This window comes from Sturnus vulgaris, chromosome 5 (genome assembly GCF_052056855.1).
Source record: "Sturnus vulgaris isolate bStuVul1 chromosome 5, bStuVul1.hap1, whole genome shotgun sequence".
Lineage (NCBI taxonomy): Eukaryota > Metazoa > Chordata > Aves > Passeriformes > Sturnidae > Sturnus > Sturnus vulgaris.
In genome coordinates this window covers 64,969,757-64,989,654 of record NC_142247.1, presented here as the reverse complement: position 1 = coordinate 64,989,654, position 19,898 = coordinate 64,969,757, and the positions used below count along the sequence as shown (strand labels likewise).

The 19,898-nt window shown below is 34.4% G+C and overlaps 1 protein-coding gene across 4 annotated transcripts in view; it reads left to right on the top strand.

Annotated features, from left to right (window-relative positions):
* Positions 1-19,898, top strand: part of CACNA2D1 (calcium voltage-gated channel auxiliary subunit alpha2delta 1) — a 354,960-nt gene that overhangs the window by 194,560 nt on the left and 140,502 nt on the right. For all 4 annotated transcript variants that reach the window (XM_088165884.1, XM_088165883.1, XM_088165882.1 and 1 more), the window contains exon 6: positions 11,039-11,168. In XM_088165884.1, coding sequence (XP_088022010.1) covers positions 11,039-11,168 — 130 coding nt within the window. The remainder of the gene's footprint in view (positions 1-11,038; positions 11,169-19,898) is intronic.

Sequence of the window (19,898 nt, the reverse complement as noted above, 5' to 3'; positions counted from 1 at the left end):
AGATATTCCTCTTATACTTTACTATATTCCACATAGCATAGAACATACTTTGGTACATATGTTGTAATAGTTTAATTTTAATTAACATGTTTTAAAATTAACTGCCATAAAAGGGTAGATTGATATTTTATCTTTTTTTTTAATGTATCAATTTACTTGTACTGCAGAGTGTTGTTTCTTGTGCATTGTGATGTATAATAAAAATAGTATTTATGACCAAAATACACATTTCTTTCTGTAGTGAAGATTCTGTTGTAGAAGTGAATTCTGTTAAAAGACAACACACAACATTTTATCTTCCATAAATGAGAATGAGTGAGTAAGCAGGAAAACCATATTTTTATCTTCTAGCTGTTCATCATTCTTTATATACAAGAAGATTTACTAATTTTAGTGATTTCATGGTATTTTGACCTCCAGATTTTTTGGGAAAATTTGAGTGTTCTTGCTGAACTAATTTCTCTCTCACATCAGGAATCCTATATTATCTAACAGAGTGATTTGGATGCTATTCTTTATAAATCATTGGAACTGATAGTGAGGGCATGACTGACGTTGTCTGCTCTAGTATCAAGACTGTTTTGCATTGTTTAAAAATTAATCTCTTCCTTTTACCGAGTATCACTGGGAAACATTCAGGTCTTTCCATTTCAAGGTCCTACAGGTCAGCTTGAGTATGGCCCACAGGGGAAAAAAGACATTCCTTTGAGCTTCCTATTGCAATTATAGTGATCTATTGCCAAAGGAAGCAGGGGTTCTTACTTTTTTCCCCCTCCTAGTATTATGATTAAAAAATAAGGTGTCAGGTTTATATTCCTTTATTCAAATTTGTGCAAGTCTCCCCTTCTCCCAAATGAATATATGTTCAAGCTTGAAATGAAAAATACATGATAATGAAATAAATGACTGGCCCAAAGCTATCTCCTACCTGTGAAACAAAGTTATGAAATAATAATGGCAAGAGTGATAACTGTAGTTGCCAGTGTCCTAAAAAAGATGAGACTGTTCTTAATGCTGAGAATCCTCCCTTGAAGGCAAATGTGCCCAAAAGAGCAGTGCTTGAAGTCTCCCCATGGAGGCTGAGTTTATGCCACATCAAAGATCAGAATTCAGCCCTAAAGCTGGTGATTCATCAGTTTAATGAAAGATTTCTTGCTTCAGGATATTTCCTACTAGTATCAAATGGATGAGTGATAACAATTGCAGTGAATTCAGTGTAGCTGTTGATTGGTGAATAAAAGCAGCACCAAAAGCTGAACTTGTCATAGGATGTTTATAGCATTTGAGGCAGTGATTTTTAGCAAGCACTCTGTTGCCTGATTACAGATCCTAGTGTTGTTGAATGAGTGTTCTGATGTGTTGCTTTGAAATATGTGGGTCACATTGAGACTTTTAAGTTGTACAAAACAAAACAAATTACTTAATCTGATATCTTCATACGACTGATCGAAGGTGGAGGTAGGCTTTGAAAACTCCAAGTCAGATCAAGAATCTCAGAAAAGACCACTCACAGTATTTTAATATTCAAAGAGAGCTCTCTGTGGTGATGTGGTGTGTAGTGTAGTGTAGATGATGAAATGCAGGTCCTGTTCCTACCCTGCCCCTGACTCCAAAGAGGAGCATTTCTGAGCCAGCTGATGCAATCTGCAAAGGGCCAGATCACATTTCCTGGCCTTTCCACATAGCTATTCTCAATATGTTCTGTCCCTTTTGTTTTTTGGAGAATACATGGAGGAAAAAAAAAACAAATTGAAGAAGACAATCATATCTATTCTCACCAACAGTGTTGAAATCTTCCCGAGTTTTTAGTGCTGGTGTGTAAAACAGTGTCTTAAAGGTATTCTTGCAGCTCTTTACGGTGTGTATTGAAAATAAATTTTAATCCAGTAGGAAATCACATTGTCCAGATCTAAAGACTTTTGAACTCAGCTGACTTTTTACATAAGTATTTTAATTTACTGAATTTTAAAAATTCTTTCAAAATCTACAAATTGACCTGTGTCTTCTCCCTTTGGGTTGTACTTTCTTCTTTTTTTTTTCTTTCTTTTTGTTTGTTTGTTTGTTTGTTTGCTTTTGACATGCATCTGCATTTGGGCAGATTATCCTCCTCAAACTTCTCTTAGTTCCTGTGAATGATATTCTTCTATATTATTGCACTGTTAGGATTTCACCATACTAGCATTTTTAAAAGTCATATCAATAGTCTTGCACAATGTTATGGCATTTTACTTTAATTATGGTATGGTATTTAGTCTGCAGGAAAAGTCTGTGGTCCACATGTCAGTGCATGGTTTAGTGTTACCTACAGCCTTTGTCTACCTAGATACAGCTGTCATTTAATAAATGAAAAGCTGCATTAAATTTAAGTGACTGTGAATTAGTGTATGATATTTATATAGTGTTTTAAGCCCCATTAGTGGAGGAAAAAATAGATTAGGAGGCCTTCTGGAGGTCATGTAGTCCAACCTTCTTCTAAAAGCAGGTTTGTACTGTTATTTATGTTGTTATTGACACAGGAGATGGTACAAATTAAGAAGGAGCAATAACAAATTAGTATGCTGCAGGATGTACAAAATTTAAACCTAGCCAGTATGACTAGAAAAGAATGAACTGTGAAACAGGATCAGCTGATGGCTTAGCAAAGCATGGCAAAGACAACTGCATCAGATGAAAAAAAGTCAAATTAATTAAATGTTCACATTCAGTTGGTATTATAACTAATTCCCAATGAAGCATTAAGATGATTTAACAGTTCTTGTTCTCCAGGGATATGATCTTTAATCAGATGTGGGGATAGTAAAAGGTAGACAGGGTAATTTATTCCAATAAGAGAACAGCTTCTAGTTTGAAATTTAATTGGGTGATGTATGAAAAATTTAAATTCTCTAGAGTGCATTTTGTCTTGAAAGTATTTTACAGGACTTTTGTCAACAATGGATATTTTTATTCTATTTTATTACATATGTTTGAGTACTCTCATGGGATGTGAAAGATCAGGGAAGGAGACTATGAAATTTAAAGGATTTTTTTGTTTCTGTAATAATCAGTTGGGTTTTTCTGAACTCCTAGTAGCATTTCAATCAGTTAAAGGGAGATCTGCTTTTCTTCTAAGATGTATTCCTGTTGTTGTCTAATGCTACTATCTTATCATTCGACAGTCAAGCCATTGTTACAGTCAGTGCTGTAGGTGGTTCTGTGCAAGACCTGACAATTTAAGGGTAGGCAGGAAGATCATTCTTAGTGAACACCATTGTGCCAAACCCCTGAGTTTTCCCAGACCATCACCCCATGTAGAAGAGGACCAGGGCAGGATGTTCAGTTGGGATTGCTTGTCATGATTCTCAGTCTCATGACCAGGATATGTAACCCAAGAGGGATATGGAGATGGTGCCTGAACCTTCAGGAATGGAAGGGATGGAGTCAGGGACCACTGAGGTTAGACATAAATGTGTCCATGACACCAGATGAGATGGAGCCAGAGGTGCTGATGCCATTATGAGGCAGCTCTCCATCAGCCCTGAAATTCTGTGGGGATTGGAGAGTTTTTTGATGACCTCATCTGGGGAAGTCACATTTATCTTTAGGAAGATAAATAAGTCTTATATTTCTTCTATGCTTAAATATTTAAATACACATTTCATTTTACCTGTCATTGTAGCTCAAGAGAAAATAGAACAGGACAGAAATGAATTTTTGAATACTGATATTACTGACTATGTGCAGATTTGTAGTGAAGGTCACACATAATGTGTAATAATTAAAAAAAGAAATTTTCACTAATTCCTTTATTGCTATCTTTTAGTCTTAAGGGTTTGGTCTTTTAGCTTATTGAAAAATTATACCTTAAAAATGTTCCCTTTTTTCAGAAATTAAGAAAATTATAGAAATTTATAATTACTTGAATTATGGTATTTAAGGCACTCTCATAGATGTAATTTCAACTCTTTTAAACAGAAGAGGACTTCCAGAAGCTTGGATTTCTATTTTCAAAATCTTTCCAGCTGAAGAAATTGGGAAAACCCAGTTGCTTTCATCTGTTCCTATAGAACATAATTCATTGAAATGCTACACAATTTTTTAAGGATCATAGAATAGTTTTGATTGGAAGGAACTTTTGAAGTTCATCTACTCTAAGCCCATGCAATAATCAGGGACATCAGCTAGATTAGACACTCAGAGCCCAAACCAACCTGACCTTGAATGTTTCCAGATATGGAGGCATCTACCACATCTCTGGGCAACCTGTCCCAGTGTTTTACCATCCTCATTTCTCAATTCTTCTTCCTTCTATTTAGTCTGAATCTACCCTCTTTTAGTTTAAACCATTACCCTTTTAGTTTTAAACCATTACCCTCTTCTCTCAAGAGACCCTGCTAAAAAGTCTGTCCCCAAATTTCCAGGTCTTTACATTAAATCAAATCAATTACATCAAGGATTCATTTATTCATGAAACGAAAGTCATGATCCACTGAATTGTGTAAATAGGTCAAAATACAAATAAAAAGTAAACACTATTATGTTTAAGATATATAATAATTTTTTGCATACCTAAAAATTCTCATCACAAGCTGTGAACCATAAAGGTCAGATAAATGATTGTATAACATCCCCACATAGTTTTGCACCATCCATAAAATACCATATAGTCTTGCATACAGTAGACAGGAACAAGCTTGTAAGTAGCAGTATAGAAATTTTCATAGGCAAAATATAGCTGTAGTATAAAAATAGCATAAGAGGCAAACAAATACTTTAAAATTATTTTGACTGTATTTGGCACATAGTGACATTACTCAGTTGGCAGAAGACTGGAAATAAAATTACTTCTTTAAGAAAAATTATCTTCTTTTAAATATCAAAACTCAATCCAGAGTTCTGTTTGCTTTATCATTGACTCACAGTAACCAATTGATGCATTAGAAGCGTATGGAAACATTAAAAGCACTGAAAGCAACACTTATCTATATTAAATATAATGGCCCTTGAGAATGACACACTGACAGATGCAAATATAAACTATTTCCTTACTAAATTGCCTCCTACTTCCCTTTCTGAAGCTACCCAGACCCTATTTATATTTGGAAAAAATATATATTTTTTCTTATGTTTATATATGTGAATACGCATATGTATATATTCTTACGTTTAACACCCTCCTGTTGCATAACAGAAAACTATTTTGTTTCTGAGCCAACCGTTTTCTTGTTTTATTTTTAAATATTTTAATTGTTTTGTCCCTAAGAGTAGACAGAAATATTTCACTTAAAATCATCATGTAGCAAAGTCAAGACCACAATCCCCCACTGACACAGAGTGAAAACAAAATAAACTCTTCACAGTTCTGTCACAACCACCTGAATGCACTTGGCAGTCTTCCCACAGCTGGAAAATCACAGCTAGTGAGAAGGAAATAAAAAAATGTTATCAGAAGGCAGTGCACTCATTACATTATCTAAAATTCAGTACAAGTGCTGTGGCTATTAGAAATGCATTCTAGCTGCTCTTCAAAATTAGCTCCTCATCCTTAGAAGAGCTGGTCCCAGCCCCTGCTTGCTGCAGGCATTAGCTGAGCTGTGTGCTTCAAGCAACATCCCCTTTTGCTCTCTGTGTTAGGGAGAGTAACTTTTTAATGGGGCCACAAGCATTCTCTGAGGGGCTGTGTATGTAGTTCTACTAGATTATTTTCCCCAGGGAGGAAAAAACCCAGGAAAACTGCAAAACTAAGTAAAACAGAAAAGGGAAAAAAAGAGTACAGAACTGAGCATAGAAGAAATTCTGTGCTTATTTTGTATGTGACAGTTTCATTTGTACAGAGTAGATCTGGGAGGGAAGTAAAAGAAGAAAGCATCATTGTTTAAAAATTTACATTTAGAAATTTCAGCAGATATCCAGAATGAAAAATTAGGCTGATACCTAGAGGTGAAAATATAAAACATTGGGAATTCTGCAAGGTAAGACAGGAAGGAATCACAGAGGAAGAAATTTGATGTCGCTAAAATCACAACGATTATAATTCCATCTCTACATTCATTCTCTAAAATGGTGTTGGTAGGGACAGTGAGGTTTTGTGCAGAACACGATCCCTGGCTATGAAGGCAATGGAAAATACTAGCAACCAATTCCTGTCTGTTTTACATTATATGGAAGCCAGCAGGTGTCATTGTTTCTGGCTGGTTATCAGTTCAGGAATTGAAAGAAATCTAATTTTAATCTTTCATCATGATGCTAAATCCGCTATGATGCTTTGAGCAACTTCTACATTGTTCCTGAAAAAAATCTGCTTTCAGAAAACAGCTGAAAATTGTTTCACCTTGGTCATGGGTTTTTTGTGTTTCACAGATTTTTTTTTTTTGTAATAGTATCAGCTTTCTGGTTGTGAGTTTTCAACATCTGCAAAAAGCAAATATAATTTTTATACTAACGGAAAAACCTTCTCAAACCCACAATAACCAGTATTTTTCAAATAATGAAAATTTATTAGTAGAGATTGAAAATCCACTCATCGTTTTACAGCTGTGATGATGGAAAGTAACTGAATGCTGTAGAAAGGAATCAGGATAAATTTGGCTGCAGTGAATTGGGAAGTTAGACTATGTCACAATTTCTTGAAATTATCTTTATCAATTTTGTTTTAATGGATGTTTTCTTTTCTAGACACATCTTCCAGTAATACTTCTTGGCATAAATCTTCCAGTTAACACTTGTAAATACATTAATTTATGTTCATAAAGCCCTCTAGAGAGAAGTTGCATTATTTCTGCTGTGTACTTGACTTATAAAAAAGATGCAGAAGGTACCCTCCAGTTTATTGGAGATCATGCCAAAAGTAATTTAGAAATAATCACAAAGAATAGCTGCAAAAAAACTAATTTCTTGAGTTTTAGCTGCTATACCAATTTCCTTTTATCCTGATGGTGAACGGTAGACATGTGGGAAAAAGCAAACAAACAAACAAACAAACAAAAAAGCAAGCCTTAAAATGGCACAAATGTGAACTGAAAAGAGAAATGAATTTTATCTACCTCTCAAGGGAGGAAGAAATTGGTCTTGAAATTCATTGCAGAGAAATGAGTGAGTTATTTTGCTGACTGTCAGTGGTAGGTAACAATGTAATGCAATAAGTGAAGGCCAGATTTGAATAGATAGAAAATTAATCTTCAGCCACTATCTCCTCTGGGATTTTTCTGTGCCAGTATTGATTGCATTTCAGCTCCTGACTTGAGAGAGAAATTGGTTAGAGTTGGATTTTAATTATATTCACACGCTGGATCGCTTTCCATCAAAATATGTGTGTTGTTACTTTTCTGAAAACAAAGTTTAACTGGGTTTAAAACTGTACCAGCTGACACCACAATCTGTCAGGCTTTTCATAGAAATGCCAGAAAAAAAATTACTAATAGCATCGAGGTTTTTCTTTTTAATAATTCCTTTTTTCTTTTCTTTTTTTTTTTTTTTTTTTTTTTAAGAAGTAAGCTACTTCAAATTAATAAATTTTCAAATGGAAACCAAATGAATTTATTTTCTATAGAAAGATCCACTATAAATTTGGATGTGTAAGGTGTAGTACAGCATTTGTTGGTCTTACTGGTCAGGAGGTAGTGGCCCAAGAGAATTTAACACTAGTTTGCCAATAATGGTTCTGATACTTACCTGTTGTGTACAGAACCAGTTCAGACAACTTTAGATTTACAGAACAAATTATTCTTGTGTGAGGATAACTTTGACATTTTTCAAAGATTTTGTCATTTGTTGTCTTTGTTTTTGGACACGTTGATGTGTTCTTTCAGTATCAGAGCTGTCCATCACAAAATACTCCCATGAAGATCAACAAGAGCAGTGTAAAAGCATCTCTATTACTTTATGTAGTTTTAGATCCACTGCCTTGCATTAATGAAGTTGAGAGTTTTTAGATTAATGTTTTTGGTTGGGTATCATGGAATATCAGATATAACAGATAGGAATAACAGATTCAGTCAGTCTTTTTCAGTGTGTATGTGTGCACTATTAGAAACGTGAGAAGTAGATTTTTTTTGCATTTTAAGGCATTCCGGTCTTAATTAATTAAATGTTTTCAGTTTCAACAAAGTTTAATCAGATTTTGGCAGTTGACATGAAGCTTCTTTCATAGCATATGAGTGAATGGAATGACTGAAAGGTTGTATTTATTAATTGGAATTAAATTGAAATATCAAGTAGAAGAAACATGATCATTTTATGTTGCAGTGCTTCAGGATTTTCAAGCAAAAATCTAAATATATTGTGATCTGAAAACTTCTATGTAAGACTTGCTAGGATGGAACATTGTGTGATTCTTGGGATTGTTTTTTGTAGGGCCAGAAATTGAACTTTGATGAACTTTGATTAGTCAGTCCCTTCCAGCTCAGGATATTCTTTGATTCTAAGTTCACATCCTTTCTCTTTTACCATATCCATTCACTCCCAAATATTTCATGTGGAAATTTAGTTGAAGGAAACCTTTGGCATTCACTCATTCTGATATTTTAGTGTGGTTATGTGGCCTGATGATCTCCAATTCTTTTCTGAAGTTTACTGTGAAAACTTCGAGGGTTTGTAATCATTGATACTAATTTTTAGAAATAAGAGTGTTAGAACTTTTTTAAAAATCAAATTACTTTCTAACAGAAGGGAGATTTTGCCACATGAATGATTGATTGCTGAGATTGCATTTGCATAATTATACAAAGTCATTACTTTGAGCAACGTGAAGCTAAAAGATAACTTGTGAAAAGAACTCCAGAATTTGTGTAATGTTTTGCATTCCAGATTTGGGACATGAAAAGAAACATGTCGAATAGTATAGAAGAAAAAAAAAACGAAAAAAAACAAGCAAACAGCACAAAAAAACCCTTCTGAAAAGTTGTATCAAATTACATTGTCTGAAGCTGTCATAATGCTGTGTCAGTTCAAATCATACAGTGCATAAACTGTTGCTGATACTGGCTTTAGTCTGCTCCCTTCAAAGTAAGTTTTAATGGTTGTGAGCCTTGTGTGGCTTCTGGTTGCCCACAAAGTTGTCTATCACATTCTCCTGAATCACCACCCCCCTCCAGCAGTAGAGGGATGAAAAAATAAGACCATAAAAGACTTACGGATTGAGATAAAGACAGTTTATTAAAGAAAAGCAAATTCCAAACATTGAAGCAATGGAAATAGAAAAGATGTATTCTTTACTTCTCACCAGCAAGCAATGTCCAAACACTTTCTGGGATGTAGGATCTTAGGACATACAGCAGTTGCTTCACAAATACTCCACCTTAATGATGAATTTCCCATCTCTCCTCGTTTCTCTGAGCTTGTAATACTGAGCAGAACATCATTAGAAAGGAATATTTCTTTGATCATGTGTCATCTGTGCTGTCTATATCCCCTCCCAAACTCTTGCCCATTCCCAGAATGGGGTTAAGTACTAAGCAACGAATTTAACTTTTCAGCACAAGATGTAGTAGCTATGCTGCGTAAAAATAGTCAAAATGAGTACCCTCCTTCTTTTCTTCCAGAAGTTTAGTAGACTTGTGAGTTTCATCTCACCTAATTCTAGACAGCTGTATTGCTGACTTCTACATCTAGGTGATTTACACTAGAGCTACTCCTACAATCAATCAAAAGTAGGAAGCACTTCTAAAGCATGATTCATGTCATGGGAAAATAGGTGTCTAATTAAGATAAGATGAATTGCACTCTAAACATTCCCATTTCTCTTCATTTGCTGTGAAGGCAGCCTGCAGTGATGAGCACAACACTGCTGGCTTGTGGAAATTGGTGGCTGTCACTGGTTAAATGAGTTCTGCCCTTTGTATTTCCAAAGCAAAACAGTTCTTTAAAACCCACCCAAGACTGCTGCACACATCAGGCAGCATTTGAACATATACTTAGAATGGCATTGTTCTGTAACCTTGAGATGAAGCAGATGAGAAAACATAGGCAGTTTAATCACATGACATTGTGGAGAAGCTAAAATTTATCTGACTATACTTTCATAGAAGATAATAAACAGAATGGCCTCAGCACAGACATGCCCAGCTGACCATCAGGTGCTTCATTGTCAGCACTATTTATCAAGCACAGCACATTTTCAAAAACTCTATAGTGTATGTATATATATATATATATATATATATATATATATATATGACTCTATAGTATTAAGAATATCCTTATAATTGCCCTAATAGCTGGCCTGAGTAAGTATTCAGTATCATAGTTGTTCTGTTATTGCTTTAAGTGGCAGTAGACCCATGGCATGGGGCCTCCTGTTCAGCTGCAGCTGAGGCAGGTGAAGACACTCTCACCTCCTCTATGTTGTAGAACTAGTAGAAATTGACTGAGTGAATTGGAAGGAATCAAGGAATGTGTACCAGGGTACAGATGGGTGAGAGAGAATGGAAACCCAAGGCAGCCAGGTGGTGGTGAGCCACACCTAAGTGTTTTGGGGACCTTTCCCCTTGGACAGATGTAGCCAGTACATGGGATTTCATTGAGACATGATTAAAATAAATCAATGAACAAAGCATGATTCGATCAGATATTCTAAGTAGGATTAACTGCCTTGCTTTGTCTGGATGTACACAAGTTTCTGAAAAATCTGTTTATGCAATGTATCTGGGTGGTATAATTTTTAGATTTGTGATTTTTTATATAATCTGCAGAAGGAAAAGAAATATTTACGATTTGGTGCAAATCACTACACATAATAAAGGTAATTTGCCTTGTGTTATGGGTGTAAAAATCCAATGCATTATGAAATTTAAGGTGTGTAAAGTATGTAAGCTGTTAGGCTTTCTTTTCTTTGCAAGTCTTCATTTCACTGAATTGCATTGGGTAAATCAAAATTGAAAGCAAACTGTACAAAAATATTCCTTGACCTGGAGAAGCTAATTGTATTTATACACAAATGAAAATTATTAGCAATGAAAGAAAAGCTATGATTTTTTTTATGTATAAAGAAAAAAATGGAAGTGGCATTGTTTTTTAGCACACTCTTTAATATTTTGCTGTTTATATCTTTTTCTTTAAAAAGCCTGAAAAGAATGAAACTGAATCTGGCAGCCAGAGAATCAGACCAGTATTTGAAGACGATCCTGTTTTCCGACGGCAAACATCTTACCAGCATGCAGCAGTCCACATACCAACAGATATTTATGAAGGATGTAAGTAGCATGTGAACAAAGTCATTTTATATATTAATACTAAGCTCATCATTTGTGGCCCATTCTTAAAATAGTGCTTGTCTCCATGTACAGATTTGCTGTTGTTGTCACTTTTACCTTTTTCAGTGCTACTTCCGAGACGTGCTGTATTAGGGATAATGATTGGTTTTATGAATTGGTAGGTGCTGCAGATAAAGAGATCCATTAGGATTGGATCTGAATTTCACAAATGTAACTAGAGGTGAAACAAAACTCTTGCATATTCTGATTTTCTGATCAATTCTTTCTCCGTGCTGTTCACATTTAATACAAACAATTCTTGACAGCTCTTCTTTACACTCTGTTTGGCCTCAGGCAGAGATGAGTTCTGAACACATTTTTAAGTATCTCATAAGCTGGTACAGCTCAGGGAGATAACATGCTGTGTGAGCTGGTAGTACCAATATTGCATCCAGTGCATTTCTAGAATTGCAACAGTAACAGACTGACAGAGAATTTACATAATGTCTTTCTAAACTATGCAAAAAATAATATACATATGTCTATACTGATGAGGATTCTTTAATTGTATTTCAAAATTAAGTATTTATCTTTCAAGATGGAAATAAGTTCCTGTGCTCATAATCAAGCAAAAATCTGTATACAATAAAAAGACATTTTAGCATTCAAAGGGGCTGCATATTTTTTAAAAGGCAGGAAGAAAAACTAAGCAGGATTTGTATTTTTAAGTTTTGACTCTTTTAATGTCTTAATTTCAAGTATTCAGTCTTTTTCCTCTTTTAAAGTCTCAACAAGAGGAAAGAGACCCTAGTGTGACCTGAGCCTTTTAAAATTCATGGCCACAGTTGTGTGCAGCTTCCATAAATGGCACAGGGATGAAAATGGAAATGTCACTATGATGGGGGAAAGAATCATAGTAGCTCGTATTCTTATATGGTGAGCTTGACTGACAGACCTAAAGGATTATTCTGAGATTCTGGCTTTAATAAGTGCTAAAGTGCACCTTAATTGCAGGATTACAGAGAAGTGAAAGGCCATTTCCTTTTTTTTTCTTTTTTTTTAAGAGAATTGATACTTCAGTGTTAAAATGATGAAAAAAACTCGTCTCCAATTACTAGGATCTTTGTAAAGCCGTGTGAACTTCAGTATAAGTCATCATAACAGTACATAAATGTTTTCTTGTTGTGTTGAATTTAACCTTTTGAAATGTTGTTCCTGAGGACACGTATCCCTTAAAAATGTATACTGTGCAATGTTACTGTACAGCCCATAAACCTATAAAGGAAGACAAGTTATTGTTTCCACAGGAAAGGCACAACTTTAATATGTAATAAAACAAAAATAACAGAAAGAAATGTACATTTCTGGACAGAGGTAATTGCATGTGCAACATACATGTTTCGTGAGTCTTTGGGTCTGGTTTTTATATTAATTACCAGAGAAGTGAAAGCCTAGAAAATTACCAGGAAGTATGTAATTCTGTGTCAGAAAAATCATGTTGTCGTGTGTCTGGGTGATTTTTTGTTACAGATGGAATTTTCAGAGATAACAGCTTGAGAATACCTGAAAGTGACAGATTTCATATCAATAAACACAAATGTTCACCAAGTTCTATTTTATAGTTACAAAGTTCATGTGTCATCTGAAACACAAGTGAGCAATTGTGAAGTAGTCATTCGCCAACAGATTTCTAAAAGTAGAATTTAGTGTTGTTCTTTTCACCTTAAGATCTACAAGCAATTTTTATAACTCTAGAAAGAATGATAATGAATCTTGAACATCATTGTCATTTTTCTGCCTGTTCAAGGGAGCTAACCTGTCATTTCTTGGGAGAGCTTTCAGTGTCCACTACAACAGGGAGCAGCTGTACATTTGAAAATAGTATCTGCAATTCCTAAATCCCAATCTGCTTGGAAGCATTTGTAACACAGGTATGACAATGAATCCTTCTGAGAAACAGTGGATGAGTCAGAGTTCACGAGTTTTACGGCTTGGAAGCCAATTTTTTTTACTGAATTATGCCTTGGCAAGCAGATTTCATTTTTTCTGCTTTATTGTATGTGCTTTGCAGAATGCCAAGAGAAACAAAGAATTGCTCTTTGGATCTCACAGAACAGTTTTTAATGACTAGATATTTGACTTGCCTATTCCTCCTTGAGATTGGTTTTCACTTCTCTTGCCTCTAACAGCAGCAGCTTTTTGTCTCAAGGGAAGAGGGACAATTACTTTTAGAGCCACACGTAATCTGGATTTTCACTTGGGCCTGTCAATCACGCTTTTTCATGTTAATTAATTATTTTTTTTGTATGGAACTGGGATTTTGACTCAACCATAGAATCATATAATCCTAAGGGTTGGAAGAGACTTTTAAGATCAATATAGTATCCATTCAGATGATTTTTATTAGTTTCATTTCTATTGTAGTTATTACTTACGATTATTTATGACTTTTAAAATGGAATCAAATAATGAATTTCTGTCCACTTTGATTTTTGAAAGAGGGAAACTCTTTTGTCTAGTAATTCTGTAATGGTGCACAACCTACTTAAAATCTAGTGTGGTCTGCAAAATAATATCTTTTGTCTTCTTACATATACAGTGATTTGCTTTGTTTGAAATACAGTGAAGAGCTTCTTGTGAAGTAGTTCCTTGTATTTCACCATAAAAATATATGATACATCATTACAAATATCCATTTACTACATCCAGGCTATTACGTTGTGAGGCATTTGATTGTAGAAAGAAATATTCTGAAAGTTTTTCAGGTCCTTTTATTTTCTTTTTCTTTCCCTGGATCTTGTGCCAAAACCTGTACAGAGACAGAAGAAAGTCTAAGGAGTTAATTTACTTGCCTGCTTCTGAGGACTGAAGAGGGGGGAAAATCCCAGTAAAATAGAACCAAATCATACCTTTAATTCAGTATTTTTCAAGAGGTTTTGAAATAAAATCAATCTGCAGCTGAAAAACGGAACAGACCTTCAAGTCCTCTTTCTACCACATACACTGGGAATTAGTCAAGCATCTCCTATTAGTAATAGCTGAAGTATTATTTCTAAATCCTCATTAAAACTGTGCCCTGCTTATCCCTAAGCAGAATATAGGAACTGCAGGGCAGAAGTAAGAGGAAATCCCTGGCACAAGGAAAGCAAGGTTAATCTTCCCAGTGGATAGCACCCATGCCCTCGCTGTCCCATCTGCTGCAGTGATTCCTCAGGGTGTGTCTGTGCTGTGCTGTGGTTTGAGGTGAGGTGCTAGGCACAGCACACAAGCCAGGCTTGCTTCTTTCTGTGTGGTTATTCCCACTTTACTCCCTTTAAATCAGAAATACTGCTTCCACATGTCACTACTTGATTAGCATGGAAGGGCTGATTGAAGTGTCAGGTTGAAAGTAATGTGTCATGAGCATGACAACGTAGCTTTGAATATATTTGGACAGCAACCAGCAAGAAAAAAGGGCTTCCCTGCTTTGAAGCCATCAAACCAGGCATAAATATTGAGTTACAAGTAATTGATGGTTCATATACCTTAGTAATAATAAAATATAAATACTGTTGCTTCATACTCTCCCTTTCATGGCAGTCCATGAAATTTTTCTGCTGTGTAAAGTCTTTTTTTATTGTATATTATTTGTTATCAAGTTTGGCAGTAGGCATAATTTTTGCCTTTCTAGCAGTGCATCATATATGTAAATAATCAACTATTGATAAAATATTTTGAAATTCTAGTACTCCAATATATCACTCAAGGGCAATAAAAACTTTTAGAAATAATTTAAAAAATTTAGATGCTACAGTGATTTTTACCTTGACCAGAATACTATTTCCTCAACGAATTTTTAAAACGTTCTACAGTTTCTGTTTATCTCGTGCATCTCAGTCTAAGAGCTTGAAAAGAAAAAAAAAATACCCTTTGGGAACAGCAGTGTAGTGGAAGTTGTTCTAGGATATGGCAGGGATGTTGGTACGAAATGATATTTAAGATCCCTTCCAACTCAGTTCATTCTATGATTCTGTGTATAAAAACCTTAGAAATACTGGAAAATGAAACCATGAGGGTGACAATATTCCCCTCCAAAAAAACCCAAAACAAAATAATTCAAATAAACTAGGAAAAAGTGTGTTATCATTTATTTATTGAAGGTCTTATGTGTGGATAATAAATAAGATTTATAAAAGAATCCAGATCTTGATAAAGTGTTGTGTAGATATTTTGGCATGCTACATCCACATTCCTTCAATATCTAAAGACAATAAAACGTTTGTGTGTTTGGGTTTTTTTCTATTTAGTTTAAATAGCAGTTACAGACAGGCAAGACACTTTTATTACTTATGATTAGTGCTCTTGATACATTTTTTGTGATAGCTGACAAATTGAAGCTATTCAGATCTCTTTTTCTCCTGGTTTATTGAAAAGGATAAATGCATAGTGCAGGCTTACTGCATCAGAGATTGAAAAACAATTGTTTCAAGTCTCTATTTTGTGTATGTTCACATGTTTAAATTTGGAAATAAATATTATGTATGTCTTGTGCTGATGGCATGTGAGAGTATTGTAACTTCTGACTTTTTTGTTGTTGTATTCTCCATTATTTTAATCAGTGAGTTATTTGTGAAAACATGTAATGAGTGAAGTAGACCTTTAAATGAATTTCAGTGTCAGCCTGTTTTAAATACCAAAGACTATGGCTTGGGGTAACTATAAAGCAAATGTTAGTTGCAGTTAAGTCTCTTAGTGCCTGGTTGGTTCAATATTAAACCTGGAAGGAAAATACCAATGTAGAAGCTTAAGTAAAGAACTCTAGGGTCAGTATTGTTTTTTATGCTCTGACAATTACAGTTGGGTTTTTTTCCCCCAAAATTAGGTTGCTAAAGCTCCCTGAAATAAATTCTTACTTGAATATTCAGAAAAAAAAAAAGCTTTTCTAACTTGATGAAAAAGCTTGTTTCTGTCACAATCCAGAAGGCCAAACAACTTGAACAGTATTCTCCACTGCAAGGATTTATATTTTGGTGCTGGGATTACTACCATTAGTTTAATTGGGTGGATGGTCTAGCATAATCACTTATTGTCAAGTTGATAATTTCTGTCTAAAATTATCAAAATTTAATATAATAAGGTAGAATAAGGAATGACTTCTTTGTAGCCAAGGGTAATTTTTTCCTCTTTGAAAAACTAAATTGATTAGGTACATGCTACTTTGAAAATGCAGATATGGTAAGGAATTCTCAATGCAGATTTAAAGCAATCTACCTAATGATGATGCATCATGAAAATAATACAATGATACTCTCAGGGTGGAAAGTTTATCCAAGACTAACTAATTGGCAAATGTGATGTAAGGTTCTTAATGGGAAAAGAAATAGTGGTGGCAAATCTGAAATAGAAAACTCTTCTGTTATAATTCCAGGTACTCTTTTAGACTTGCATTGTCTTAAGATGTTTGAATAGAATTTTCAGATGTTTCTGCGAAATAAAAACAGAATTTTTCTTTCAGTAGTAAATTTAGAACCTAAATAACTTAGGCATTCATAGAGACGTAGTTTTCTAAACACAAATTTCTACTGAAAGTGGATATTCTGAAATATTCTACCTCTGAACTGAAAAATCTTTATTTGAAATGAATCAAGGGTTAGTTATTTACAATCAATATGATTGATTTTATTTAACTGTATGCATTAGTGTGAGAACCAACTGAAAGAAAGCATAATGAGATTCTTATACCTTAACACTCAGAACCTTTCCTGGAATATTATTTCTTAAAAATCCTTTTGAAAAATAATATTTTTTATTTATAAACATTTGAAGAAAGATATATAACAAAATAAACTATGCCCCAAAAAATTGGGCCAGTGCTTGAACTGTACTAAGCTTTATTATTTGTCTCGAGTTGGAAACGATAGTAATTTTTACATTTCTACCTGTTATTTTGTGTTGAAGATTTTTCTCATCTATCAGTTTAAGTACTTTTGCAGCTTAGATCTATATTCTAAATATTTTACATCTATTCTAATAATTTAACCTGGGTAAATTAAATACTATCTGCAAGCAAACAGTCTCAACTCACTAGCAATTCATGATGGGAATTTTCTCTTTATCTTGGTGAAGCCTTTTATCCTTTACAGTAATTTGTTAAAGGGATGAAAAGAAGTTATAGGGTTTACTTCATGATCTTTTGGGAAGAAATTTTCTTCAAATTGTTGCAGTGTTTTTCTCTTACCAGGTGCTATTTTTTACTTCCAAATAGTTTTTTTTCTATAGATCTAATTTTGGAAGAAATAATATTTTCATTTCCACTGCCAACTTTCTTTTATGAGTAAGCATATTAACACAGCATATCTACACCCATGCAGGCATCCTAATTTTCTCTAGTTTCAGTTTTAATCATGCTTCCAGGGAATCCCAAACTTCATGGTTACCATCTGTATTTCATTACAGAAATGCACTGAATAGTCTCCTAATCTTATAGGTCCCTATTTGTCAGATACAGAAATTTACCTTCCAATTGATATATATTTTTTAAAAATCTCTTTTCCAGCCTACTTCAACTTTATTGAATAAATATTAAAAATTATATTTAATTACAAAAGAGCCCCTACATTGCTAATATATATCAGGGTGTTATACTGACACAGTATCCCATGAAAACCACATTCCACAAAAACAAATCACATTTTACTATGTTAAGCCTTATTTCTTTTTTAAATGAAATAAAATATATCAAGATTTATGTTTTCTATTTAAGTTGAGGAAATGGTAACTTTTTTTTTTTATTTATGCTGTTGTTCATTCATTTTTCTAAAAAATGGCAATTTTTTTCTAAAAAATGTCATTTTTCTAAAAATGGGCAAACCTAAAAAGTATTAAGTTTGGGTTTTCAATAGAACAATACAGGCCTTAGGCATGGCCCTAACCCATGGCTGTGGGCTTTTTTCACTGACCCCTCTGGGCACCATCAACTGGAAACTTTCTATATCATGTCTTTCCTGTTCTTATAACCAGAAATTCATCTGCATGGACCACTGACATGGTAACAGTCTTTGATCACCTAGGTGTTTACAATTTTTAATATCGCAGTGAGATGTGACAAGCCTTATCAGAAGCTAAAGTTGTGTTACCTCGTTTAGCTGATCTTTGTGGTGTGGCTTCAATAAATTAGAATACTATGCAATGAAGAGATTTTTCTTCCAGTTGTTTTGTAAAACTCTGGAGTTTTAACAGAAAGATGCCAAAACACCTTCGTGTTCCTATTTACTTTCTTTTCTCTAACTGCATAACATTAATTTTCCCAAACCGTATAACATAAATTTGCATAGTTTGTAAAAATACAGAAGTGTGAAAAATACTTTTCTGATAATGGAATGGTGATTATCATTAGCATTCAGGGTAGCTGATTCTCTCTGCAGATTTCTTGACCAGCAATGTGCTGTGCATCCAGAATTATCTTGGACTTTTAGCAGGTCCTGAGATTCCAGTGTCTGTTAGGCTGCTTGACTAAGTAAAAAAATGTTTAAGCTGTACATACTGCCAAAATCTATTTTGGAGAACAGATGATTGCTGCTGCTCCTCAGATCCCTTTCCATTTCTTTTGCTCTATTTTCTCTCTTATGCACAGCTTGGAATAGCAATTAGTATTGAACCCTCTTGTACTAAGAGGGAAAAGTTGGCTCTGCAATAAGATTGGCAATGTTCTTACAGTAAAAATAGCTAATGCTGGCCTTTGTATTTTTGCAATACAGACTGCTAAGCAGAACACCAAATAACAGTAGATCTTCATTATTCAACATATCAAAAATATAAGACAATTTTAACATCAACCAATAAATGTTATAGTGTTTCACTTTGTCAAACAAGTCCATATGATGACTTAAGTTGACTACTAGGAAAAAAAAGTGCTAAAGTGCTGGAATTAATTTATATCTAACAAGAAAATACCAATTTGTGTGAAAGCAATTAAAGATGTTCTGTCTTAAGGACCTTAAAACCTACTTTAAATGCAAGTGTGAGAGATTTGGAATATTCCTTGGTTGCTCTGAGAGCCTGTCAATTCTTTTTTTCTCCTCTCCTCACACAAGTTTGCCTTATTTTGTTCTCAGTTGTGATGTTGAGATCTAAATGAGGAAAAAGGAAGGAGAAGGGAAGGGAATCTCTGGCCTATCCCCTTTTCCTTTTTTCTGTGCTCTGACACAAGCTGCCAGCTCTGCTCTGAGTGTGACACCCTCTGTGACCCTGTGCAAAGCTGCAGATGAGCAAATAACTGCAGGCAGCTTCTGCCTCCACCTCCGTGCCCCTGTGGCATCTGAGAGTGTTGTCTGGGCTGAAAGTGGATGAGTCGAGCACCGAATTGTGCAAGTACTTAAGGATGAGGACAAGGTGATTTAAAGCCAGTAATAAAATATAAACTCCAGTAAAATAACTAACATGGCCAAGAACAAGTGCCTGATGCATACAGAGATATCTTCTATGACACAAAAATAATGTATTTGAATAACAAGATGTTGTTTATTCTTTACTCGACCCACACAAATTATGAGGAATTGAAATAAAATATCTGTCAACTGTCAGTTTTTTCACTTGGGCAGTGTTAAATAATCTGTATGGGACCATCCCTCTACTCATTAAATTTTTAAAGCTGTCTTGTTGTTTTGTCTTGGTTTTAATATTTAAGAGGTTTAATATGCTTATTATCAACAGAGTTATGAAAGATTTCCCCCTGGAAAGAAATCCAGTTTT